This window comes from Schistocerca americana, chromosome 5 (genome assembly GCF_021461395.2).
Source record: "Schistocerca americana isolate TAMUIC-IGC-003095 chromosome 5, iqSchAmer2.1, whole genome shotgun sequence".
In the NCBI taxonomy this organism is placed as follows: domain Eukaryota; kingdom Metazoa; phylum Arthropoda; class Insecta; order Orthoptera; family Acrididae; genus Schistocerca; species Schistocerca americana.
In genome coordinates this window covers 690,708,773-690,735,760 of record NC_060123.1, presented here as the reverse complement: position 1 = coordinate 690,735,760, position 26,988 = coordinate 690,708,773, and the positions used below count along the sequence as shown (strand labels likewise).

The following is a 26,988-nucleotide window of genomic DNA, read 5'->3' as shown; positions in this document are numbered from 1 at the left end:
TGTTTGATCCTGTATTGCAATCATGAATCCTTCCATCTCACTGTATATATTGCCTTTTCTTAGCCATGTGTTGGATGCATCTTGATCGATGTGCAGCTGTGTTGGATGATGTGGGTGCTTGCCATGTAGTGTTTTCTTTTTCCAATTTACTTTCTTTGTATCTGTTGATGTTATGTGATCTAAAGGGTTGTAGAAGTGGTTATGAAATTGCAATGGTGTAGCCGATGTATTTATATGAGTGATTGCTTTGTGTATTTTGCTAGTTTCTGCTCGTTCTATAAAGAATTTTCTTAAATTGTCTACCGTATTTACTCGAATCTAAGCCGCACTTTTTTTTTCCAGTTTTTGCAATCCAAAAAACCAGCTGCGGCTTAGAATCGAGTGCAAAGTAAGTGGAAGTTCTGAAAAATGTTGGTAGGTGCCGCCACAACGAACTTCTGCCATCGAATATATGTAAGGCCAAAACCTCTGCGTCAGTAAATAAATGAAAAAAAGAAAAGTGGAAGACGAGCTTTTTTCTCCGCCCCGAGTTTCAAACACTGCATGTTCATACACTATCCAACGAAGTAAATACAAATTCTGTATTTTTCATCTTCAAATGTAGCAGCATTTCACTCTACTACGAAAATCCGACTGGCAAGACTGTTTGGGATGTTTGTCAATATGGCCAACTGAATTTTTTCCTACCTGTGAGAAGAGATAGTTGCTAATAGGAACTTTTATGAATTGTGAATCACATGTAGTATTCTCTTCACCATAAGAATAATATGAATATAAACATTTTGCTATGTATTCTTTCGTGTTTGCTGTTATCTCATTTAAATCCTATCTGCCTAATAAACTATGAAACTAGAGTGAGACAACAGCAAACCCGGAAGAATATACATATCATGTCACGTTTATATTCGTATTATTCTTATGCCTAATAGTGATACAGTCAGAAATGAAGCACGGTAATTCACTAGATTTTTAAATCTAACATGACTCTAATTTCTGAGCAGAATGTAATGTACTAAAGAGGCGTCTGCAAGGATTTTCAAATGGAGAAAAATTTTTGCTAAACTCTCATTCAGAACTCTCTTTTTTTTATTGTAAGCGGTGGCAGCGCGCACAAAAGCAAGTCATGCCACGAGCGGCGACATGCCATGAACACTCATTATCAGAATGCGACCAACAATGCATGACACAGTACAGTAATGCATTTTCAGCTTAGAGTGACGTAAACAACTATAACAAAGAGAACGGCACTTATCAGATCAAAGAAAATAAGCAATCAATTCAAACCAGACGAAGCACATGAAAAAGGAAGGGTACCCGTATAAATACGGACGGCGCGCCTGACACATAGCAATGGCTACCTGGTAAAGCTTAACTGCTAAGCTTACGACTACTGTAGCTGTATCATCAATCATTCAACCTAAATTGTGTCTCATATTACAATGGACCAACTCTGTTTCGATTTGGAGGTGGGGCCTAACACTTTTCTCTCCCCTTGAATTTAGAGTCTCAAATTTCAGGTGCGGCTTAGATTCGAGTAAATACGGTACCTGTCCATAATGTAGGTTTTTTTATGTCGATAAATCCCCTTCCTCCTTCCTTTCTGCTTAATGTGAATCTTTCTGTTGCTGAATGTATGTGATGTATTCTATATTTGTGGCATTGTGATCGTGTAAGTGTAATGAGTGCTTCTAGTTCTGTGTTACTCCATTTCACTACTCCAAATGAATAGGTCAATATTGGTATAGCATAAGTATTATTATTATTATTATTATTATTATTATTATCATTATTACAAAAACCATATTGCTGCTCAGTATAAGGTGCAAGCATGCCATTGTTCATGAGGAGATGGATATCCATAAAAACTGGTGACAAGTCACAGAATACCAAACAATGATCTTCCAAAAATGTCTGTCCATAGTTTTTAGAGTTAAGGCATTAGTGGACACCAGGAATGGTATAAAATGGAAGTCATCATCCCAGTGGGTTATGTTGTCTTCCAGAGGCATTTACATTGCTCCCTTTACCAAAACATCCTAAAAACTGAGGAAATGCTAAACCTTTGAAAGTCACAATTCGTGCAGTTGCTGTGAGAAACATAGTATTCAGCTACAGTGACAGAAATGCCTCTGAACTTTATAAAACTGCTGATAATCTATTCTTTGTTCACCCACAGTCATGGAGATTTTGAGATAACACTGCCACCTGGTATCAATATAGGAGAACTTTGGATCTAATGTTTATGTAAGCCTGCATAATAGTGACTCCTGGCATCCATTTTTTTAACTATGCAGGATCAGGATACAATTTTAAAACTAATTTGATGAAAGCTATGTGCCTTGTATGAACAACAGTGATTGTGTTTAACTGTTATAGTGAAGGGTTAAGAATGTTTAATTATATCCCCTAGTGTGTAAATTGTTATATTACCCAGTTGGTTGGTGCACACATGCTCATTATACGCTGAGATGAACACTGCACTGTTCTTAATATATATTAATGACTTGCCATTCTGTATTCACGAAGATGCAAAGCTGGTACTTTCTGCCGATGATACAAGTATAGCTATCACATCCAACATACAACAATTAACTGGTGAAATTGTAAACGATATGTTTCAGAAAATCATTAAGTGGTTCTCTGCAAATGGGCTCTCATAAACTTTGACAAAACACAGTACATACAGTTCCACACAGTAAACGGAATGACACCATTAATAAATATAGACTTCAATCAGAAATCGGTAGCTAAGATAGAATATTCCAAATTCCAGGTGTATGCACTGATGAGGGGTTGAACTGGAAAAACCACACTGAAGATCTGCTGAAACATTTGAGTTCAGCTACTTATGCTAATAGGGTCATTGCAAATTTTAGCAATATACATCTCAGTAAATTAGCTTACCATGCCTATTTTCGTTCTCTGCTTTCGTATGGCATCATATTCTGGGGTAACTCATCATTGAGTAAAAGAGTGTTCATTGCACAAAAGCGTGTAATCAGAATAATTGCTGGAGCTCATCCCAGATCATTCTGCAGACACTTATTTAAAGAGCTCGAGAGCTTCACTGTAGCCTCACAATATATATAATCACTTATGAAATTTGATATTAACAATACAAATGAATTTAGAAGTAATAGCAGTGTACATGGCTACAACACTAGGAGAAAGGATGATCTTCACTACTCAAGGTTAAATCTAACTTTGGCTCAGAAGGAGGTAAATTATGCTGCCACAAAAGTCTTTGGTCACTTACCTAATAGCAACAAAAGTCTGACAGATAGCCATATAGCATTTAAAAGGAAATTAAAAGAATTTCTTAATGGCAACTCCTTCTACTCATCAGATGAATTTTTAGATATAGTAAGTGGGTAATTTCCCCAACCCCCACAAAAAAAGAAACAAAAGAAAAAAAATTAAAAATATTACGTGTCATGTAATATTTTGTGTAGTGTAATATCTTGTATAGACACCTTTTATTAAACTGACATGTTCCACATCATTACGAAGTGTCATGTTCATGATCTATGGAACAAGTACTAATCTAATCATCTAACCCACCCATCTGTGCTAAGTAGCCTGCATTGGGCTGGGATGAAGCAAGTGGCCTGCCTTGCCCTGTGCTAATTAATTCGGAAGTGCTTCTTGTCATGTCTCTTTCAGTCAATCTGAGATTTGAAACCACTGAAATGAACATTATTGAAGTTGTAAAAAAATTAGTTTCTAACTTTGAAACTTCTTTGCAAATTTACTGATGTTAAAAATCTACAGAGATTTAAAGAGGACTTCTCATTCAACTGTTTCCAAATCAATTTTGGTACCCCACTCCAAAAATTCCAAACTTTCAAACTGTTTGGACTGATAAAAACTATCATTACAGCTCTAGTTGAGTCATAAGACTGTAGTTTCACCCTTGCTGACACAGGTGGTGCAGAATAGTCAGTTTCAGAATCTGTGGAGGAGTTACTGCTTTTGTCAACAATGAATAACTGATCCTCACTGTTGCTCTTTGTATCTCCATAATCTCTGCCTCAGTGCAACCACAGTTTTCTTTGTTGAACAGATGATGAGAAACACACTGTGATGCAATTCTGATGAACAATAAGACATAAACCTAAGCTGAATGGAACAAAATGAGATCACAACAGACAAAGTACCAAAATAAAACTTAGCTACAGGATAGAAATTCGCTGTATGCTTAAACTCATCAACAGAACGCAGGTGCCTCTCATCAACACTGAGGGGTTAGCCGGGGGAGTCTTAGTTGACTTGTCAACAGTGCTGAAGGAAAACCCTGAGGCTGCACTTAATAACAGCACCTGGGGAGAGGAAGAGCATGTTCAGTTAACTTGTCAACAGTAGTCAAAGGGTTAATTCCTTGATACCTGTAACTCTGCATTGCTCAGTAATGTATAGGTGAGCTAAATTGTTCCAACATGTAATTAGTGTAAGAAATGAGGAAGTTATTGTCAAGTAATATTGTTGCTGGGATGTGCTCTGGGCTGAGTGTAGACAGTTGCACTGCAGATTATTATTTTGTTAATGTGTGAATATAATTATTGACTAGGCTACTAATTTAATTTATACTCATACATCACGATGAATGTCTGGCATCTGAAATAAATACACAAACGATGACTGTCAGAAATAAATATGGCAAGTGAAATGTGAGATGATCAGAGCAAGACAGTGTCAGTATTGAAGTATAGTAAGACGTTGTTACTTTATTTATTTATTTTTATTTATATGAGTATGAGACAATGCAAGAGTGACAAAACATGTTGCCATCTGTATGCGAGCACAGTGATTTTGATTGGATTTTGTATTTGCCTGCTCATCCAGATATTAAAATTCAGCAAGATAGCCTTTCATGTCTGCAATTTGCCTTCAGAAACAATGATTTTTAACTGATTCTTCATTTCTACCAGCTCAGTATCAGTAATGGAATTTCTATTTCTGTATAATTATTGACAATTGAGGGTAACATTAACTTGGAAACCTGATTAAGATGTGGAGTGAAGAGCTACAATATAAATTTTATTGGTATTAAAGTAACTATTTTATTGGTTATAGGCCAAAAATTTTTTGGCGTTAATGATGAGATTGTAACTGGACAGTTCTTACTTTCTTCTGTAGGACACCAAATATTACACTGCTGTCTGGTAAGTAATTTAAAGTTACAATGTGTGAGGCCAGAGACGCTGGAGTTGGCAGTCATGAGTGCATGAGGTGTGCTCGTTTGTGTGGAAGTCTGAATGTTGTGTGTGTGTCCTCCTTACTGGCAAAGGCTGTGACCGAAAACTACAGGTGAGTGTCTTTTAATCATGCCTGTCCACAACTTGACATGTGTTCTTTACAGTATATAGCAATATATCTTTTCCTATGTTGTTGATTCTTTCAGTATGCTAGATGTCTGTTGTACACAGTCACACAAAACTTTGTAGATTCCTATCGTTCACAAAAAAATTCATCCTTCACAGTCCTCACAAAGGTTTCCATCTTGGTCAATTGGCTGAAGAGAACCTCTGTTCAAACATTTTCATGAATCTAGCACTTTTAAAGGAACATTCCTTACACATGCAAGAAATACTATTTAACATTTTCCCATGGTTGATTATCATTATTTCTTGAAAGACTTCATTAAACGTTGTGACGAATATTGAAGTTTCTTGAATACCAGTTGGAGGTATATTAGTTTGTTAAGCAAGCTGTCAGCTTCAGGCATTATACAGGCCCTATGAGCCAATGTTCTAGGATTGCCTGTAATATAAAAAAATAGACAGGTGACAAAAAATGGATCCATCATAACAAGCCGGAGAGTAAACGGCAGAACATGGAATGGAAATATCCAAATTCACCGTGCAAGAAAAAGTGCAAGACCCAACCATCCTCTGAAAAACTGATGCTCAAAATTTTTTTGAGATGCACAAGGTCCAGTACTGGAACATTATAGGGAAAGGGGCACAACAATAAATAGTGTACATTACAGTGAGATCCTTACTGCCAGGCTAAAGCCTGTAATTCGAAGCAAATGCCGAGGATTCCTGTCAATTAAGAAAATAGGAACCACTGCTGGAAAGAGCTCCAGTGTCTTCATACAGGATATCAAATGACTTTTCACTTAATCCCCAAATAGTCCAATTCCACAGTTTTCTCAAATGAAGAAATCTCTAGTTCTAAAAGCTGCCATTTGTGTCAGTTTTTAAACAATCCTGTTTGCTATCCTGTCATAAGTATTAGTTTCTTGGATATATAAAATTTTTTGGGAGCAAATACTGATCCACAGAAGTCTGTTATTAGCTTTTTTGCCTTTTTCATGGCTCTTTACTTCAATCAGTAAAAATGGAACCCTTATATGATGATTTTGTTTTCCGTCCATCTGTCTGTCAGACTGTTAAAAACCCATTTTCTAAGGAATAAGTAGTTATATCACTCTTAAAAACCCATTTTCTCAGGAACAAGTAGTTATATCAAGTTGAAATTTATGTCACACATGGTTCTTTGTTGGTGCAAAAAATTGAAGCTGAAGCTTCTAAGTCAATGTAATCACAACATATGGCCATTTATGTCACATACTTTGATAGCCAGAAATTTGCTCATCAAAACCTATAGGGTACTTCCCACTGGCCTAGAATCAATATTACAGAAACAGCAATGTTTTACAGTGCAAGTAAAGAAAAAACATCTGAAAAGTGTAAATATGTAATTATGTCATATAAAACAAATATTTTTTGTCATTTGTTGTCTTATTTCAAAATTATAGTTAAAAGATTCTCAAAAAACAGAATTTTCAGGACCAATATCTTGCCAGTATGAATGTCAATAACAAGCAAAAACTGTCAGTATCCTCAATTCCCAGGATGGATGAACTGTCTGTATACATAATTACAATACAATGAAAAGGATAGATTGCTATTCACCACATAGTGGAGATGCTGAGTTGCAGACAGAAAAAAAAGACAGCTAAACAAACAGACTTTTTGTTGTGCCTGTCTGCGACTTAACATCTCCACTGTATAGTGGGTGGCAATCTATCCATTTTATAGTATATACATAATGAAGTTTGTATGGAGTCCTACTCATAGCTGGCCAATATTTTTCCACTACATTTCAGATTCCCCTTATTTTCTGTGACAAAATTATACAGTTTGAACAATTCATATTCCTTGAAACAATGTCACTGTGTGCCACTAGTTAGCTTTTTATAAACAGTGTACAATTCATTGAATATTTTGATAACTTATTCAGTATAATAAACTTACGAGCAAGCAGCATAAATGCATTCCCATATCTATGGTGGAGATTTATCGATGCAGACAAGTAATGAAAAGCTGATGCATACTGCTGTGTCACTAAATGAACCAGTCCAAGGTTGTATAATATTTTCCAATCAAAAGGAGACAGGTGATTTGCTCTCTTAAGGCAGCTGATGGCCTGAAAATACATAAGTCATAATTGTAAAAAGAAAGTAATGTGCTTAGTTAAGAAGTGGCAAACCAAATTACGAATAGAGCTCAATGGAAATTAGTTACACATTATTAAGCAGGAGGAAAAAAGGGTAGTACTCTTTATACTGGAGCCAATAAGATTTTTAAGATGGTGACAGAGACGGAAAATAACACTAAATAAGTAAGAAGGGACAAAAAACAATTGAGAAGAGAATGGAGAAAATAATTTAGAATTGGGATCATTGACAGAATAAGAATATTCAACAAAACAATGGAAAAACTGTTACCACATAATGTCACATTGGCAATAAGGTCATTAAATATGAAGCACAGATCCAAACTGACATTTGATAGTGGAAGCCTTGGGCATTGTTTCACTGCAAGGACCAACCTGCTATTCAAATTACCTGTACTTGATCTCAGAAAATCAAAGAAAATCAAAATTAGGGTGGTATGATGAAAATCTTAACACACGATGACAAGGTCGAGGTGTTTAGTCTGTGCTCTGTGAAGGTTGTACAAAATGCAATGAATGGGCAGGAAGAAAAGACAAGAAATGAGAACAGAACAGTACACTGAACTTGAATTTTGTATTTGTAATACCACAATGACTTACTGCAATGAACTTTTTCATTTCAAAAAAGCACATTCCAATGTTACTCCACAATGGTGCTGATTCAGGTGCATACTGAGTAGCAATTTTGTATTTTGATAGTGCTACCTCACAGTCTTTATGGTCCTGAAACAAATGAAAGTAAGGCCTTTTTGAGTAACAATAAAGCAATTGGAATTAACACTCCTGAAAGTTTTATGACACACTACCATAAACAATATTTTATTAGTTTTCACAATATGACTGCCTTTTATGGGGAGGGGGCTGGGGCCATTTTATACATTTTCCACTTGAAAGGTGGTTCCATTAATGTCTTTACTTTGTTCCGATTCACTTCTGGACATGACCTTTTCACTTCAGCTTTCTTATTTGAATGTTACAATATTGTCTGTCATTAACTACACGTAACGGCCAAAAGAGTCTCCACATAAAAGGAAGTTTGCATTTGATACTATTACATGGCGTTTCTCTTGTTGCACAGATCAATCTTCCACAGCATCCCTGGTAACTGTTGCAGTTTTAAACTGATTGCTACAGAACTTAAGATTAATATTAAATTTCTTCACTCTTTTTATTTTGTACACCACAAACATGGAAACAAAACTGAAAAGCTAAAGTCACAGACATCATATGTAGTAATGTCTGATATTACCAGGAATGGAGAAAGCAATCTTTACAAATCTTAATTCATGACAACAAAAAATAAAGTAGTGTGTTTATAAGCTCTGTTACCTGTCACGGCTTTCTTCAACATGTATGTGGAATCTTTCTGACAAAGTGACTGACAAAACTCAAGAAAAATCCATTTTTCTGTTTGCCAAACATCACTGAACCAAAAGAGCAAGTGACTACAGCAAGAGGCCACAAGCTACGCACAACATTTTAAGGCAAATAAAAGTGCAAATATTAACAAACCATACACTTTTGAAAGTGGGGGAAATTGCTATTTTTGTGGGGCATGAACTGAAGCTCTAGGGCAAAAGACCAAGAATTCAGAAAAAAGGAGAGGACTGGAAAGGGTTGGTGGTGGAACAGCACTTCAGAAAATACAGGAAAATTGTGAGGCTAATATATTGAACAGACTAAAACAATGGTTGAAACTGTTCCTGATTGTTTTGATGATGATGGACAGATTACTTTCATAATCATCAGGCCATCTCAATGGAGTCTACCATTCACACACAACGCTGTTCTCATTTGGATAAGAATGGTTGCCTTCTCACCCATCAATGTATTTATTCCTTTGGTTAGAAAAATATGAGAAATTTGTTGCTGTCAGTCCTACATAGGCTGAAATATCAGCAACCAAATGACACAAGGAAAGCTGCAATATGTTGCTGCTCCCATATCAGACTACCCTTGTTTACATAAGTCATACCTCTACCCTTACATCAAATGTAAAGTGCATCTTATAATTACACAGTGAGTCTTCCACTCTGCAATCAAGTGTGCACAGTTTTGGAAATTCCAGACAGACTAAAACAGTGTACCAGAATGGGTCTCCAATCCACATAACCTTGCCTTCACAGGCAATGCTCAACTGACTGAGCTTCCCACACCAATATCTGAAATTTGCTGCATTAACACAACAAAAATCAATGAGCAAAAAATTTGCTATGAACATTAAATGCCATACAGGAATGTACTGGATCTTATGCCTGTATGCCACATTATAGACTACATGAATAATAAAAATGATTGAAGAATGAAGCTGTTGTTGTTGTGGTCTTCAGTCATGAGACTGATTTGATGCAGCTCTCCATGCTACTCTATCCTGTGCAAGCTTCTTCATCTCCCAGTACTTACTGCAGCCTACGTCCTTCTGAATCTGCTTAGTGTATTCATCTCTTAGTCTCCCTCTACAATTTTTACCCTCCACGCTGCCCTCCAATGCTAAATTTGTGATCCCCTGATGCCACAGAACATGTCCTACCAACCGGTCTCTTCTTCTTGTCAAGTTGTGCCACAAACTCCTCTTCTCCACAATTCTATTCAATACCTCCTCATTAGTTATGTGATCTATCCAGCTAATCTTCAGCATTATTCTGTAGCACCACATTTTGAAAGCTTCTATTCTCTTCTTGTCCAAACTATTTATCGTCCACGTTCCACTTCCATACTTGGCTACACTCCATACAAATACTTTCAGAAATGACTTCCTGACACTTAAATCTATTCTCGATGTTAACAAATTTCTCTTCTTCAGAAACGCTTTCCTTGCCATTGCCAGTCTACATTTTATATCCTCTCTACTTCGACCATCATCAGTTATTTTGCTGCCCAAATAGCAAAACTCATTTACTACTTTAAGTGTTTCATTTCCTAATCTAATTCCCTCAGCATCACCCAACTTAATTCGACTACATTCCATTATCCTCGTTTTGCTTTTGTTGGTGTTCATGTTATACCCTCCTTTCAAGACACTGTCCATTCCGTTCAACTGCTCCTCCTAGTCCTTTTCTGTCTCTGACAGAATTACAATGTCATCGGCGAACCTCAAAGTTTTTATTTCTTCTCCATGGATTTTAATACCTACTCCAAACTCTTCTTTTGTTTCCTTTACTGCTTGCTCAATATACAGATTGAATAGCATCAAGGAGAGGCTACAACCCTGTCTCACTCCCTTCCCAAACACTGCTTCCCTTTCATGCCCCTCGACTCTTATAACTGCCATCCGGTTTCTGTACAAATTGTAAATAGCCTTTCGCTCCCTGTATTTTACCCGTGCCACCTTTAGAATTTGAAAGAGAGTATTCCAGTCAACATTGTCAAAAGCTTTCTCTAAGTCTACAAATGCTAGAAACGTAGGTTTGCCTTTCCTTAATCTTCCTTCTAAGATAAATCGTAAGGTCAGTACTGCCTCACGTGTTCCAACATTTCTACAGAATCCAAACTGATCTTCCCCGAGGCTGGCTTCTGCCAGTTTTTCCATTCATCTGTAAAGAATTCGCGTTAGTATTTTGCAGCTGTGACTTATTAAACTGATAGTTCGGTAATTTTCACATCTGTCAACACCTGTTTTCTTTGGGATTGGAATTATTATATTCTTCTTGAAGTCTGAGGGTATTTCACCTGTCTCATACATCTTGCTCACCAGATGGTAGAGTTTTGTCAGGACTGGCTCTCCCAAGGCCGTCAGTAGTTCTAATGGAATGTTGTTTACTCCCGCGGCCTTGTTTCGACTCAAGTCTTTCAGTGCTCTATCAAACCCTTCACGCAGTATTGTGTCTCCCATTTCATCTTCATCTACATCCTCTTCCATTTCCATAATATTGTCCTCAAGTACATCACCCTTGTATAGACCCTCTATATACTCCTTCCACCTTTCTACTTTCCCTTCTTTGCTATCATCAAAAATAAACAATTAATTTTTGCAAATGTAATGTATTGTATAGATAAAAAATCTACTCAGAAAGCACAGGAGAGCACACACGTAAGGGTATTAAACTGGGCAAGCTTTTGGAGCCAGTGGCTCGCTCCTTCTTCTGGCAGAAGGCTTGAAGAGGAAGGAAGAGAGGTGAAGGAAAAGGACTGGTGAGGTTTAGGAAAAGGGGCAGAGTTGGTTTAGGAAAGGGGGCAGAGTTCGGAAAAGTTGTCCAAAATCCTGGGTCAGGGGAGACTTGCCAGACAGGATGGGAAGGAAAGACTGATTGTTGGAGACTGCATCAGACGAGATTTGAAAACCCAATCAAATGAAGATAGAATGTGATTTATTTATCAGATATAAGGGGTAAACATTAAAAAAATGTCAACTGCAGAAAAACAAAATATGAGAATGATAAAGAGACACAAAGCAAATTTTTAAGAAGGAGACAAAGTAATGGAAACAGAATACGAAATGCTTCAAAATGGGGTGGGGAGCAGTATAGTAGAAAGCAGTTACACAATAACAGAAGAAATTCTGATCAGTTATGGGTGGTGCATCATGGCAGTCAAGAACCTGCAGTAGTGATCTGTACCAGTGTAGCTACACAGTGCAGGTTCAGGAGCACAGAATCCAAACTGATCACATGGTCAAGCCAGAATCAAAGAAGTAACTATTGTGTTGCAATGTATACTCTATCGCATACTGAGTATCATCAGTATAGACTGTGTGTGACCATTAACTCTTACTGAAAGCATAGCATTTAAATTGTGAAAAAGGAAGGAAGGAACATCAGAGTTTAAAATCCTGTCAACAATGAGGTTATTACAGACAGAGTACAAGCTCAAATCAAGGACAGATGAGAAAGAAACTCAGTCATCCACTTTCAAAGGGAACATAGTGCCATTTGCCTTGAGTAATTAGGAGAAATCACGGAAAACCTAAATCTGGATGGCCTGACTGGAATTTGAATCGTCATCTTCCTGAATGTGAGTTCATTATACTAACTTCTGTGCCACCTTGGTCAGTGCTTACATTGTGAACACAGAAAAAATCTATTTGGGAGAAAATTAGTGATACAGGTCCAAACTTTGTGTGTGTGACAAATTAAAGAATCAACTTTAGCTGATTACCACTGAACATTTGTTTATGATCTAGACAATTATGTCAAAACATCCCACAATGTATTTGAAATGGTGGGTCTCACAATAAACATTAATGGAATAGAATGGCATGGAACATAGCAAACAGTGGTATAATGAGAGTGACTTAACTTAATCTCACTACACTTATGTTATAGTCAAGTACGTTGTGCTTTTTTGGCTTCTCAATTTAATTTTTTTCTTTGTTTTCATATGAAGGTTGCATGAGAATTAGATACTGCCATGAGCTGTACTGCACACAGTGAGAAGCAGTGGTTACCATCACTGTCTGGTGTGCTGTATGTTGCCAGTTCAAATATGATCACCGGCAAATATTTTTTATTCAGTATTTACCATTTCTAGAAGATTCTCAAAATTTCTTCTGCTTGTAATGTTTGCATACTCTAAAATATTCTATTTTTGTATGAACAGCGGTATTCTCCATCCCAGGGACAGTTCTGTTCTATCTATACATTGATGCCTCTAACAAATGTGCTTTCAGTGCTAAGTGTTGTACTTCACTGACAATTCTGTTTCAGATTTTGACTCAATTGTGTCAATGGTTTTCCTGTAAGTGTTCTCCCACGGGATGGAGTCAATATTTGAAAGAGAAATATTCACAATACACAGGCTAACAAAAAATCCAACAATGCACATGGTCATCCTAAAGCATTTTTATTACGAAATTTGTTTCAATAGTGAAAGAGCTAGCTACTTTAAGGGATAGAATTTCAGTTTCTTTTTGTTTTTCCTTAAAGCTATTTGCCACAAAAGAAAATGATATGTAAAGGAAGTGTGTACTGCCTTCTAATTATTGTTATACTGTTTATATGCATATGTTATCTTGAACAATTAAATACTGAAGTTGTGAAAGGTTTGTTCAATATTTCTTCCACTCACTCAGGTCCTTGCCTTGTGTAGAACATACTGTAGTAACACGCTGATTACTATACCTAGTGCCCAAAGCAGATGTAAGTCAAGCCGCTTAGCCAGCATAGTGCACACCAACACTCAAAATGGTGTACCTGCAACTACCTGAGGTGGTCACCAGGGGTAGCTCTGTCACTCACCACCATACCAGGTCTGCTCTGCACACACAGCTCCATGCCAGCAACACCTAATGTGGATAGCATCTTTATATGGGCGTGCATGGGGCTCAAGGACCTCAGTTATTAATGTCTTCGAGAAATGTAAACTACTTTCACTGTTTTCTTATGGGTGTTATCCTGTGACCCAGTAAATTGTACCTCTTTTTCATGTGTTTCCTTGTGTAACTAATTAGAACACAAGTAGTTACATCAAGGGTAGAATTTTTGCAGGTTTCAGATTCTGTAGCCTTTCTGCCATTCGAATCTCCCACGGAGGCTTTATTCCAGACCCTTCTGCAACAGCTGTGTTGGATCAGTAGTTAGCTATGTTGACACAGACTCAGGTGCCGCCACGGAGGTCTTTGAGGCTCTTTCCTTATGGTGGATACCGCCTCATATGTATCACTTGCTGTGGCAGTTACCTCTTCTATGAGAACCAGTGCCACTTTTCTTTGGCACTGTGTGTTGTTTCCTATCCTATAACCACAAGCATATGCATATGGTTGCTGCACGTTGTGAATTCTAACAATGTCACAAACAGCTGCAGAAACTGTATCAAGCTTACGTGACCAAGCTTTATGGTCACAGTCATGCCAGTTCAGTGTTACGTGTGCACAATGATCAGAGATGCAATCTTTCATCCTGGCTCAGATAAGGAGGTGCATCAACTTGCCCTTCAGTTTGAGTATCCCATATTACAAGAGGTTTTGAACATTGCACTGTCGTTCAATGTCTCCCATGCTGTGGGCCGCCAGTTACAGGGTTGGAGTTATGTTGCCATTGTTGATAGTGTGCAGTATTGGCACATGGAGCCTAGTGGTGCACCAGGGGGGGGGGGGGGGGGGGGGGGGGGGGGGTCAGAGGAGGTAGCTGCAATACAAACAAGCCAATCAATTGGGCTGACATGGACAAACATGTTGTCGGCAACAGGAACAGTGAACACCACTTTCTTTGTGTCCTCCTTGTTTCCTAAAGCATGAGCTCGTGGCTTGACCCAAGCACTGGGTATCTTGCCTCAAACGAAAAAAAGGTCACATAGCAATGGTACGTCAAACTTTAAGCCCCCCCCCCCCCCCCCCCCCCCCCCCCCCCAGAAAGAGTCACTGCAGGAATCAATGGGCATGATATTCATGCTGTTTCATTGTTATATTCACCACTGTTTGCAGGCCAGAACAATTTTTCAAATTTTTCATTGAAGCGCAGGTGATGGATAAGCCATTAATCCTAGAAGTTGATGTGGGGGCACCAGTACTCCTACTCAACATAAAAACTTACACCAGGCTGGGGTCCCCACCACCACTGACACGTGTCGAGTGTCACTTGGCAAGCTATAACCAACAGCAGATTCCTATTATTCTCAGCCAAGCCACAGCTGACACAGTTTACAAGTCAGTAGTCCATTCCATTGTACACATAACTGTTAATGATGTGAGCACTGAAAATCTGTTTGGGTTAGATGCCTTTGCTTCCTTTAGTTTTTCTATCGTGGATGCGATGCATCTAGTGTTGGACCACATGTCTTATAATGAAATGGGTCCCTTGTCTTCTGAGTTTTCAGATCTGTTTGCCCGAGAGTTAAGTTGCACAAACTATTTCATGGCACATATCACACTCAACCCTCTGCCCGTCCTTGTTCTTGGCATCAATACTTTTCAGAAATCAACTTGGTGGAATCCTACCTTTGGATCCTGTTAGACGCGGAATCAAAACAGCATCTCTCTCTCTCTCTCTCTCTCTCTCTCTCTCTCTCTCTCTCTCTCTTTAATTGGACAAAAATAACTGAAGTGATAAGTGCCCATGTCATAACCTTAGAGCGCGAATAAGCAAAAGAAGTTAAAAAAAGCGACTATACATTAAGCCCAATTGATAGAAGCAATGAGCTAAAAACAAAGACTTCCCCTTGAAGAAAGGTCCACAAAATACACCCCACAGACAGCACAGGTCCTGAACCAAAGATTAAATGTCCTTTGCCATATTGCTATGATGGATAAAAAGTAAAATGTGGACTACAACCAGCGTGACATTTGCTAAAACAGTTGATAGCTCAGACAGCACCTATACACTGGAAAATAAGTGATAAGAAAAAAAAGGCATTTGGTCAGAAAATGATGAACCTTCAAATGTTGATGACAATAAGCAGAAAGTGGTGGGGGATCACCACTTAAAAAATGGTGATGGCTAGGAGGACAGTACCCAATATGCAAACTAGCTATAATGATCTGCCCGTGATGAGAGGGCTGGGAGGAGGTTGGCCAAGCTGCTGGGTGAGATTTAGTTCCCCAGAGCTTATTCCATGGAGAGAAAACCAGTGATGAACCCAAAGTGACACCACCTGCAAATAGGCAACAACATGGGGCTCATCCAGAGGACTGGAAGAACTAGCAGGCCAAGGTAGGATGACAGCAGCCTTGGCAGCAGAGTCAGCAGCCTCACTTCCTGTCAGACTGACTGACGTGACCAGGATCCCACCTGAACATCACAGTGGCTCCCTCAACAGCAAGCAAGTGGAAGCTTTCTTGCACCTGCAGTGCTAAAAGATGGACTGTGTATACCACACAGAGCTCTGAAAAGCACTGACAGAATTTGAGCATATGAAAATTGAAAAGCCTGTGTCACCAGATATAGGGGGTGGCCTGACAGAGGGTGAAGAGCTCTGTTGTAAAAATCAAGCAATGTTCTGGAAGCCTACACTGAAAATGGTAAGTGCCAATGATGAAGGCATGCCTGACACTACAGCCAGCCTTAAAGCCATCAATGTACAGAGAGGTGCTATCACTAAGTTGCATGCAAGGATCAACTTACAGTGACAGATCAAATTCAACATAGTGTCCATAGAAAGCGAATGAAGTCCAAGATAAATATGGGCTGCCACATAAAATCAAGGCAGTGAACAGTTCACACCCACTGGAAACTTGGAAGGTAGTGTGAAGTTAAGTTTCTGAAGCAGTAGTCGAAAGTGAACTCTGGGAGGTAACAGAGAAGAAGGGCCTGCCCCACTGTGTCAAGGGCAGTCAAGGGAGGCATCAGAGAAGAAGGCGTAGGACGGGTGGTGGGGCATGGCTGACAAACAGCATGTGTATCCACTGAGGAAGACATCAGCTTCTGAATACAGACTCTCAACTGGGCTAGTGTAAAAGGCACCAGTGGCCAAACGGATGCCACGATAGTGGATAGTATTGAGGCGGCGTAAAAGGGACGGACATCCAGATGCATAAACGAAACACCCATAGTACAGTTTCGAATGGACAAGGGACCGGTACAAATGGAGGAGGGTGATTCGATCTGCGATCTGCACATCAGGAAGTACCATTGAGGACACTTAGGACACTGAGGGACTGCATATAGTGGGCTGCTGCGTAAGACATGTGGGAGGACTATGAAAGTTTCCTATCAAGCATGAGCCCAGGAATTTCTTAGTTTCAATGAACGGAAGAGCAACAGACCCAAGACGTATAGATGGTGAAAGAAACCAATTGCACCACCAGAAATTCACACAAACAGTTTTGTCGGTGGAGAAATGAAACCCACTATTGATGCTGCATGAGTAAAGATGATCAAGACACCGCTGAAGATGCCGCTCAATGAGATAGATCTGTGGAGAACAGCAATAGATGGCAAAATCATCAATGAAAAGAGAGCTGTAGATGCCCAGTGGGAGACAGATCATTATAGGGTTAATGGCGACAGCAAAGAGAACAACGCTCAGGACAGAACGCTGTGGCACACCATTTTCCAGGATAAAGGTGTCCAACAAGGCAGAACCCACATATACCTTGAAAACTCGGTCTTTTAAAAATTCCTGAAAAACAGAAGTCCCACGTGTAGAGAGTACAAAAGATACCAGTCCTCTAGCAAGTGTTGTAAGCTTTCTCCAAACCAAAAAACACGACCACAGTCTGAGATTTCCACAGAAAACCATTCATGACATGGGTGGACATATTGACAAAGTGGTCAACTGCAGAACGGTGGACTCGAAATCCACACTGTGCAGCAGTTAGTAAATTGCAAGTCTCAAGCCACCATACCAGCTCGACATAAATCATACATTCCATCACCTCGCAAACAAACCTGGTGAGAGAAATGGGGCAGTAGCTACAATGAAGATGTTTGTCTTTACCAGGTTTAGGTATGGGTATGACAGTGGCTTCATGCCATCGTCTGGGAAACATGCCCTCTGCCTATATATGGTTGTACGTATTAAGCAGGAAGTGCTTGCCTGCAGCATCTGAATGTGAACATCGTCTGGCTCTGGGGTGGAGAATTGGGATGAAGTGAGAGCACGATCTAGCTTCCTCATAGAAAAGGCAGCATGGTAGCACTCATGATTCTTAGAAGAGAAGGATATTGCCCAAGCCTCCTCCCCTCGTTTCTGATGGAGAAGGGCAGGGCAACCGTGGGAGGAGCTCAAAATCTCCGCAAAATGGCGACCCAATGTGTTGGAGATAGCAATAGGGTCCACGATGACATCATCTGCTACTGTCAGGCCAGAAATTGGGGAATGGATCTTGGTCTCAGAGGGCCGTCGGAAGTTGGCCCACATGATGGAAGGAGTGTAACTGTTAAAAGAACTAGTGAATGAAATCCACCTAGCTTTTTCGCTATCCCAAAGAACGTGACAACACTGTGCACAATACTGTTTATAATGAACGCAGTTTGCCATCATAGGATGACGGTTAAAAACACAGTGAGCACGTCTGTGTTTGAATTGTGTTGCAGCGTGCCTCAGTCCTCAAAGGGGCCAGAACATGGTGTAGTAAAGAGGAAGTGCAAGGAATGGAACATTCTCTGATGGTACGGATAACATTTGTAAAATATTCTACCTGGTCATCACAACTGCAGAAATGTTGCTCATTGACCTTCACCAGGGAGGAGTAAAACCTGTAGTCAGCCTTAGTAAGCTGCCATTTTGGTGTGCACATTGGTGGGCAAGGAGTCAGCAAATGGATAGCACATGGGAAATGGTCACTTGTATATGTGTCAGAGAGAACAGACCACTCAAGACAATGGGCAAAGCTGGGCAGTGCAGAAGGATACGTCCAAATGGGAACAGATGTGTGCTGAGTCTGAAAGGAACATGAGTGCTCCTGTGTCAAGGCAGAAGAGGTTAAGTTGATTGGGGAGATCAGCCAAGAGGGCACCTCTCTGATAGGTTCTGGGAGAACCCCTAAGGGGATGGAGCACATTTAAGTCGTCGAGCAGCAGAAAGGGGTGAGGTAGCTGCCCAATAAGCTGGAGGAAGTCTGCCCTGATGACATTGTATGATGGAGGGATGTAAATGGTACAAAGGGAAAAGGTCAAGTGAGGAAGGAAAATGTATGCAACAGCTTGAAGGTGGGTAGTCAGGGAGAGGGGCTGACTATGAACATCATGTCGTACGAGCAGCATGACTCCCCCATCAGATGGAATGCCGTCCTCAGGGGGAAGGTCAAAATGACCTGGGAAGAAATGTGAAAGCTCAAAGCAGTCATGGGACGGAATTTTTTTTCCTGAGAACAAGTTGGTACTGTGATTCTAAGAGCAGCCATAAATCCTCTTTGTTGGATAGAAGACTGTGAATGTTCCATTGGAGGAAAAAATGAAGGGATGTCACCTCAGCAGCTGCCGAGTGCCAGCTTTCAAAGAGTTGCTGCTGCAGGGCACGGAGGCAAGAGGGTCCTGCTCCATGATATCTACAGAAGTGTCGGCATTCTCCTTCTGTTGGTCTGCAGAGTCCAGGGCAGAAAAAAAATTGATGGTGCGCACCAACGACATGGAGGTTGGCCAGGCGAGGGTATCACGTGGTGATACTGTTGTAGAGGATCTCCAAGTCTGTGAAGGAGAAGACCATTTGCATTTGTTTGACTTCTTGGAGCGTTTCCAGTTGGCAGAGAAAGACTCAGATGTTGGTTAGCTGGAGGGACTTAGGAAGTCTTCATGTGAATATTCCTTCTGTTCTTTCCAACTTGCCAATTGTGTAGCTGGTGACTTCACACTGTGAGCCAAAAGTTTGGTGGTGTGTTGCACAGCTGGAGGAGGAGACAGGGACACCACTGTGATGTTGAGTGACTTCACAACCACGGTGCTAAATTTGAGGTTGCATGTCTGCATGGCCACATCCTTTGTGGAGCAAAATGTAGCAAGAACAGTACTGTAGGTGTGAGATGGTAGAACGCAGGGATTCCAATGAGCCAACAACTTGTGAGCGACTGGATAAGGCACTTTTTCCTTCATCCAGATCTCCTGAACAGCCCGCTCATTAAGATACATGGAGCAATCGCAGGAGGAGGCGGCATGGTCGCCATTGCTGTTGATGCAGTGGGAGGAGGAGGCAGACAATCACCCTTGTGAGCACTGCTACCACAGGTTACACATTTGACCAGGTGTCGATATGACTCTCAATTGTGGCTGTAACGATGACCCTGGTAGCAGCACATCGGGTCCAGAATATACAGTCTGACTGTGATACTTCATAACCTCCTTTGATCTTTGATGGAAGAACCAGTCTATCTATGTGTGGGCACTAAGGAGGCATCTACTTTTTTCATCACCCGATGGATTGCTATATACCCTGATTAGAGAGGTACATTTGGATTTCAGCCTTGGCCAGACCATTGAGCAGCCTAGTGTAAATAACACCACAGGACGAATTCAGCGTTTGATGGTCGTCAATACAAACAGGACACCCATGGAGGAATGAAGGTGCAAACAGCTGTAGTGCTTGAAAATCTGAAGTAGTCTCCAAAAGTAAAGTGCCACTGTGTAAATGAGAACAGGATTTCACAGGCCCAGCAATTACATCAACACCTTTCTGAATAACAAACTGATTTACTGTAGTGAAGGACTGACCGTCTTCAGTATGTGAAGCCATGTGGAACCATGGTGCAGCTAGGAGGATCTTTGAATAGTTAGCCTCATTCCGTTTATGTTTCGTAGCTATTGACTGTGAAGATGATTGGTTCATTGTGAGAAAATCCCCCATGACTGCCAGATGGTGTGCTCCTTCCAAATGGGGGCCTTTTTCAGAAGAGGGCATGTTGTGGATTGGCAAGACAGCCAACCCACTAGGACAGGAGCCAAAAGGCACGCGTTTAAGCTCACGCAGGCTGGCGTGAGATCTGGAACAGGACACGGATTTTAGACTTCAGAAAAAAAGGAGGTAACTGGTAGAATACTTAACTTTAATCCATAATAGGTGAACATCACTCTTGACGGTACATGTTTTACAGCATCAATAGTAACTGATAATGGCGCCTTGCTAGGTCGTAGCAAATGACGTAGCTGAAGGCTATGCTAACTATCGTCTCGGCAAATGAGAGCGTAATTTGTCAGTGAACCATCGCTAGCAAAGTCAGCTGTACAACTGGGGCGAGTGCTAGGAAGTCTCTCTAGACCTGCCGTGTGGCGGCGCTCAGTCTGCAATCACTGATAGTGGCGACACGCGGGTCCGACGTATACTAACAGACCGCGGCCGATTTAAAGGCTATCACCTAGCAAGTGTGGTGTCTGGCGATGACACCACAGGGCACACCCACCTTACGTGACTGTTCGCACCTCAGGTCACACCTCCCAAACAGCTGACAAAGGGACCAATCAGCAATTTGAAAACTTATCAGCTCAAGTAATCAAGCCTCCCTGGGCCTGGCCTGTACGAGGGGGTACGTGTGAACCCTACCTGTTGGCCTGTGGCTGGGAATTATACGTTACCCGGTCACTTGTTACGCATCAGACTCATGGGCCGGCCTTCAGGAGTGCGCAGGGAGAAAGAAGAAAAAGAGGAACCTCAAATGCCAAAGTGGAGGAACAGTAGGAGAAGGTGAACAAAGAAAGGAAAAAGGAATGAAAAACAGTGGAGAGTATTATGATATTAACTACCAAAAGCGCAGAATACATTTACAAAAATAGCCCTGACATGTTCCCCAAGGAAGGGGAAAAAGAACAAGAGGATAGACATGCAGCACGGAAGGGAAAAAAATGCTGCAAAGGCTGGGGCCCCATGGTAGTCAAGCACGAACTCGCTTAAGGGTGGCAAGCCCCTAGGGAGGCACAAATGTGATTGTATGAAGGAGAAAGTACTTGCCAGCAAGTGAAAGGTGTTACAACATCTGAATGTGAAAATGGTCTGGACCTGGGGAGGAAGATCGGAGGGAAGTAAGAGCATGGTCTAGCTCCCTCATAGCAATGGCGGCAGTGTGCCATTCACAATCCTGAGAGGACAAGGATATCACCAGAGTCTCCACTCATTTCTGAGGGAGGAAGGTGTGGTGATAGTGGGTGGAGCTCGAAATGTCTGCAAAATATTGGTCCAAGGTGTTGGAGATAGCAGTAGGGTCCACAATAACATCACCTGCTATGGTCAGGCCAGAAATTGGGGAATGGACCTTGGTTCCAGTGAGCTGACGGAGGTTGCCCCACATGACGGAAGAGAGACTGAAACTGCTAAAAGAATGGGCAAATGAAATACAGCTAGCTTTTTTGCTCTCCTGAAGAATTCAATGGCACTACACACGTAACTGTTTATAAAAAAAGACCGTTCACCAAAGTAGGATGATGGTTAAAAGCGTGGAGAGCACATTCCTGCATGCAAATCACATCGCGGCATGCCTCAGTTCACGACAGGACCAGGACACAACATGGTAAAGATGAAGTTTCGAGGTATGGAACGTCCTGCAGTCATAATGATAACATTCATAAGGTACTCTACCTGGTCATCACAACTGAGCAAACGTTCGTCGAAGGTCGCCAGGGAGAAGTAAAGGTTTCAGTAAGCCTTATAAAGCTGCCAATTGGATTTACATGCATGTGGGGCAAGAGTCAGCAAATGGATAGCACATGGGAAATGGTCGCTCACGTATGTGTCGGAGAGAAAGGACCCTTGAGACAATGGGGAAGCTTGGCAGTGCAGAGTGGGAGGTCCAAATGGGAACAGGAATGCATGGAGTCTGTAAGGAACATGGGTGCTCCAGCATTAAGGCACATGAGGTTGAGTCGATTGAAAAGGTCACCCAAGAGGGAAACTCTTGGACAAGTGTGCTGGTATGTGTGGCTATAGCGAGGTCATCGGCACGGTAAAACTTTTTGCTAGTAGTGTTTGGCGTGTCACTGGTACACAGGTTGAAGAGAATCTGTCCTTGGAGAAGCCCATTTTTTATGGTAAATAACTTACTCTGTTTTGTCCAACACTAACCCTGAAGTAATGGTTGGTTAACATACTGCCCGCAAGTTTTGTCAGTTTCTGCTTGGGATATGATTTTTAGTTTCACCAGTAGTCCAGCTAGCCACACAGTATCACATGCTGCTAACAGATCAACAAAGGCCATTAATGTATTTAGTTTCTATTGGAATCGAGCCTCAATGTAGGCAGTCAAGGCTAAAACCTGTTCATAGCAGCTGCGCTGGCTTCTGAAACCAGCCTGATATGCTGGAGTTATATTATTTATTATTCCTTGAATTCTGCTAAGGATAAGTCACTCCATTAGTTTGAAGGATGTGTTTAGCAGTGCAACTGGGTTGAAACTTGAGGGGCCGTCTACTTGCTTTTCGCACTTGAGGATTGTTAGTGTTATGTGTAATTTTGAACTGTTGAGCTACTTTTCCAGACTTGAGTGCATCACTGTAGAACCTTTTCACCCAAGTTCTTCCATGTTCCCCAGCATAGTCTGTTTTATAAATTCATGTAATATGCCATACAGTCCAGCTTCTTACCACAATTTTGCTGTGTTGATAGGCTCATTTATCTCTCTTTCATTAAAGGAATCTGGTAAGGTGGTGTTATCATGAAGGTAGCTATTTCTTCATTCAGTTCATTCTTTATCTTTTCTTTGGTGGTTGTGTCCATAGAGACCTTCTTAGCTCTTGATCCGATGAGTAATGCTAGTTCTGGTGGTGTTTTCTTTGGCTGCTGACAGCAAACATTCATTGCAGTTCCAAGTTTCCTTAATAATGTCCATGCCTTTCTGCTTGCATGAATGAAATTTAAACTGGAAGTCAAGTCCATCCATTTCCACTTTCTGGCTTTATTCAGTGCTCTAGGGTTTTCAGTTTGTTGGTATTCTGCATATATGTTTTTTGTTGTGTCATCCCAGCAAGGGATGTAATGTTTCCTGAGCCCTCGTGGTACATTGCATTTGGATGCACCAATTATGACTCCCACAAATCTCTTGTAGCTTTCTACTTTTGGGGCTATCCAACATAGGTTGCTGTCAACCTCCAGTGTACTGATCCCAGTTAACTTTCCTGGAACCCATCTTTGCTTGTTAGTGGAATTTACTATAGGTATCTCAAGCCCTGTATTTATTATTGTAGGGTGGTGCTGGCTTCTTTGGAAGCTTTTTAAGACTCTTCTGGTATGACTCAAAGGAAGTGTGTTTTAATCAGTGGAGGGAAAGCACAGGTCACGTTTGGTACCAGTCTGCCACCTAGCAGAACCAAAGGTTTTCATTTCTTTGGCATCATAACTAATACTAAGTTTTTTTCCTTCTACCTGTTCTACTAGTTGCTCTCCATTATCATCATCGTTTTATAACCTCAAGTGGCATGACAGCTGTTGAAATCACCTACGTATATACATGGCTGAGGTACACAGGGTAAGACTGGAGTGGCCACTGGATATTCAGTGGTTTGTAGACTGAAACAACAGTTAAGCCACTCAGCTTCAGACAGATTACTTCAGTGCCATGTATCTCCCTTAATATCAGGGAGCTTATATGATAGAGCCATGTACTGATGATGGCAGGTATCCTACCATCTTGAACCTGCAATCTGCAGTGCAGAAGTGCATTGACAAATACGGGTACTAGGGCTGACACTAGAAACATCGGTTTGTGTAGCAGCATTGGTTTTCTGGACTGGCTGTTTGAGAATGGAAGCAAAGGAGGCAACAAAAATGGGTAGCTGCATGGCCTACTAGATCTTTTTGGTTTCTCTATAAGGGATGCACTTTGTTGTTTTTGTCTCCTGGTTCTTCCTTTCTTCAAGCAGTCTCTACTCAAGACTGTGTGATCCCCAGAGCTGCTGGCACACTTTGGAGGAGATGAACAACCAACTCCTTTGTGGGTGGCCTTACCATAGTTGCAACAAGTGGTTTCTCCTTTACAACTGAGAATGGTGTGCCCAAAGCACAGGCACTTGAAACAGTACACTGGGTTGCAGAAATAAGGCCACATGCTTAGGCAAAGCAAATTTATCATGACATGGTCTGGAAGTTTTGTGCTGTTAAATGTAGTATAAATGAGTCTGGTCTGATCAGATTGCCACCCACCCTTTTCATTATGTTTGGCATGTCAACAATGCCTTCTTTGGCCCACTCAGCTTTCAGTTCTTGCCTCAGAATCTCAATCAGATCCCTGCAAGGCACAACACCTTTGCTGTAGTTCAAGGTATTGAGCAGTTCAGTTTCTATTGCATACTCCCCAAGTATTGAGTTTTCTGGAAGTTCTTTACTTGTTGGAAACCAACAGTTACTACCAACAGCATTCCACAACACAATTGTCTGATTGACTTTCTGGTGGTTTTTTTACTTGTTGGAAATTAAAAGTTTCTACCAAGTGTTTCAGTGCACAATCACTTGACAGATTTTAAATTCACTGCAATTCCCTGTAAACCTTTTTGAATGTAAGAAAGGGAAACTTTGCCGAAGATGCCTTCCTCTTAACAATTATAAAATGCATTCTGACCAGCAGCATGCGTTCTGTTACCATTAACGTAAGTACTCTGAAAGATCCCTGAGTCAGGAGGATGGGCCACATAAGCCCTATTGCTGGATTGGGTGCTGATTCCCATTCAACTGGGAGTAAAAGGATTTAATTTTGAGGGTTCCATCTTGGTCACATGAGCAGCTAGGGAAATACAGGTCTGCTCAGACAGAGCCCTGCATGTCTGAGTAAGCTTTAACAACTGAAGAATGGCAGGTTACCACTAACAAATGTTCCATTCCCACAGCCCACAGCCATGCACCTCATACCTTGATATGTAGGGCTTTTTATAGAGGTTTTTTCCTTCTTCATGGTCCAGGCAGACAAGCCAAGATGCCCATTGCCTATGACACAAAGTCCCTCTGCCACACCATATAGTGGTCCCTGAAGCATGTCCGTAGCTCATGGCAACAGAGGACTGGCAGCACTTACCAGTCCCCACCTCAGGAATCCTGGGATTGCCAAATCCATACCCACCAAATGAATGCTCAGCCCCTGAGGGAAAAGTGGCATACTATCACAAGTTTATTCCCAGAGCGGCTACTATCGCCCACCCTTCGTATCTACTGCTTTGGAAAAGTGCTCCTGTTGTTTAGTGTGCACCCTGTGAGCATGCTTTGGTGTGGCTTAAGGATAGTCTTCATGCTGTAAAATGTCCTGCAAAATTTCAACCTGGCCACAGAGACATCCCAGTACAAGGTAGGGGTTGTCCTGGCCCATCACCCTTCAGATGGCATTGAATCAACTGCCTTTGTGTTGAAAACACTCAGATCGGCCCAGTGACATTATTCTCAGGTGGGAAAAGAAGCTATTGCTCTTGCTCTATGATTTAAAAAAAAATTCATGCGTTGTTGTATGGTGCAAAAATTTCATTTAATTGTCGACCATAAGCCCTTGGTTTCTCTGTTTAACCTATTGGTGTTCTTACTGGACAAAGCTGCTTATCGTCTGCAGTGATAGACTTTATTCTTATCCTGGTACAATTTCGAAATCCATTTTTGTCCCACATCACAACATGCAAACATGGATGCTCTTTCCCTGCTCACCATGTGCCCTGATCACTCGTCTGACCAGGAGGGACTGCTTGGTTTTCAACTAGATGCAGAGGTGAGGCACATGGTGAATGGCTCCCCATCACCAGTTCCCATACTGCTCTGCTACAATGGAGGATCCAGTGCTCCGGGAGGTAATATGCAGTACACAACATAGGTTGTCCAACTATCTATTGGGCTGGGCATTGAACCCACTTTGGAATTTTATGAGTTGCACCACCACCTCTCCCTCTTGGAGACCGATGACCGTAGCAGTCTGGTCCCTTCAATCCCACAACCTCCCTCTTGAATGGTGTTATTTTCCTGTCGATCAAAGGATTTACTCCCTGCATTGTGATTACAGCTGCTCTGTGGCAGGAGACCCTCTGTTTATTACACGAGGGTCAATGAGTGGGTCTTTCACACAAAACTGTCGGCGTGCTGCCATGTGCTTCTATCAGGCAGCAATCCAGAGGTGGAACACTTTGTTGTAGCCTGCTGCATGTGTTTGGGTCAGCAGGCATTACCAAGCAATGCTTTTTTGCCATGGATGGCCCCTACACAGCCCTAGGAAAAAATCTACTAACATTTTTCCAGTCCTTTTTAGACACTCCGTGGTTATTAGCAATTGAT

At 41.2% G+C, this 26,988-nt stretch overlaps 1 protein-coding gene across 3 annotated transcripts in view; it reads right to left on the bottom strand.

The window, feature by feature from the left end:
• Window positions 1–26,988, bottom strand: part of LOC124615942 (Bardet-Biedl syndrome 4 protein) — a 127,804-nt gene that overhangs the window by 54,664 nt on the left and 46,152 nt on the right. For all 3 annotated transcript variants that reach the window (XR_006979821.1, XM_047144137.1, XM_047144138.1), the window contains exons 7-8: window positions 8,065–8,187; window positions 7,263–7,434 (exon numbers count right to left, since the gene is read on the bottom strand). Coding sequence is in view for 2 of the 3 variants with exons in the window: in XM_047144137.1 (XP_047000093.1) it covers window positions 7,263–7,434; window positions 8,065–8,187 (295 nt within the window). In the remaining variant the exon portion in view is untranslated. The remainder of the gene's footprint in view (window positions 1–7,262; window positions 7,435–8,064; window positions 8,188–26,988) is intronic.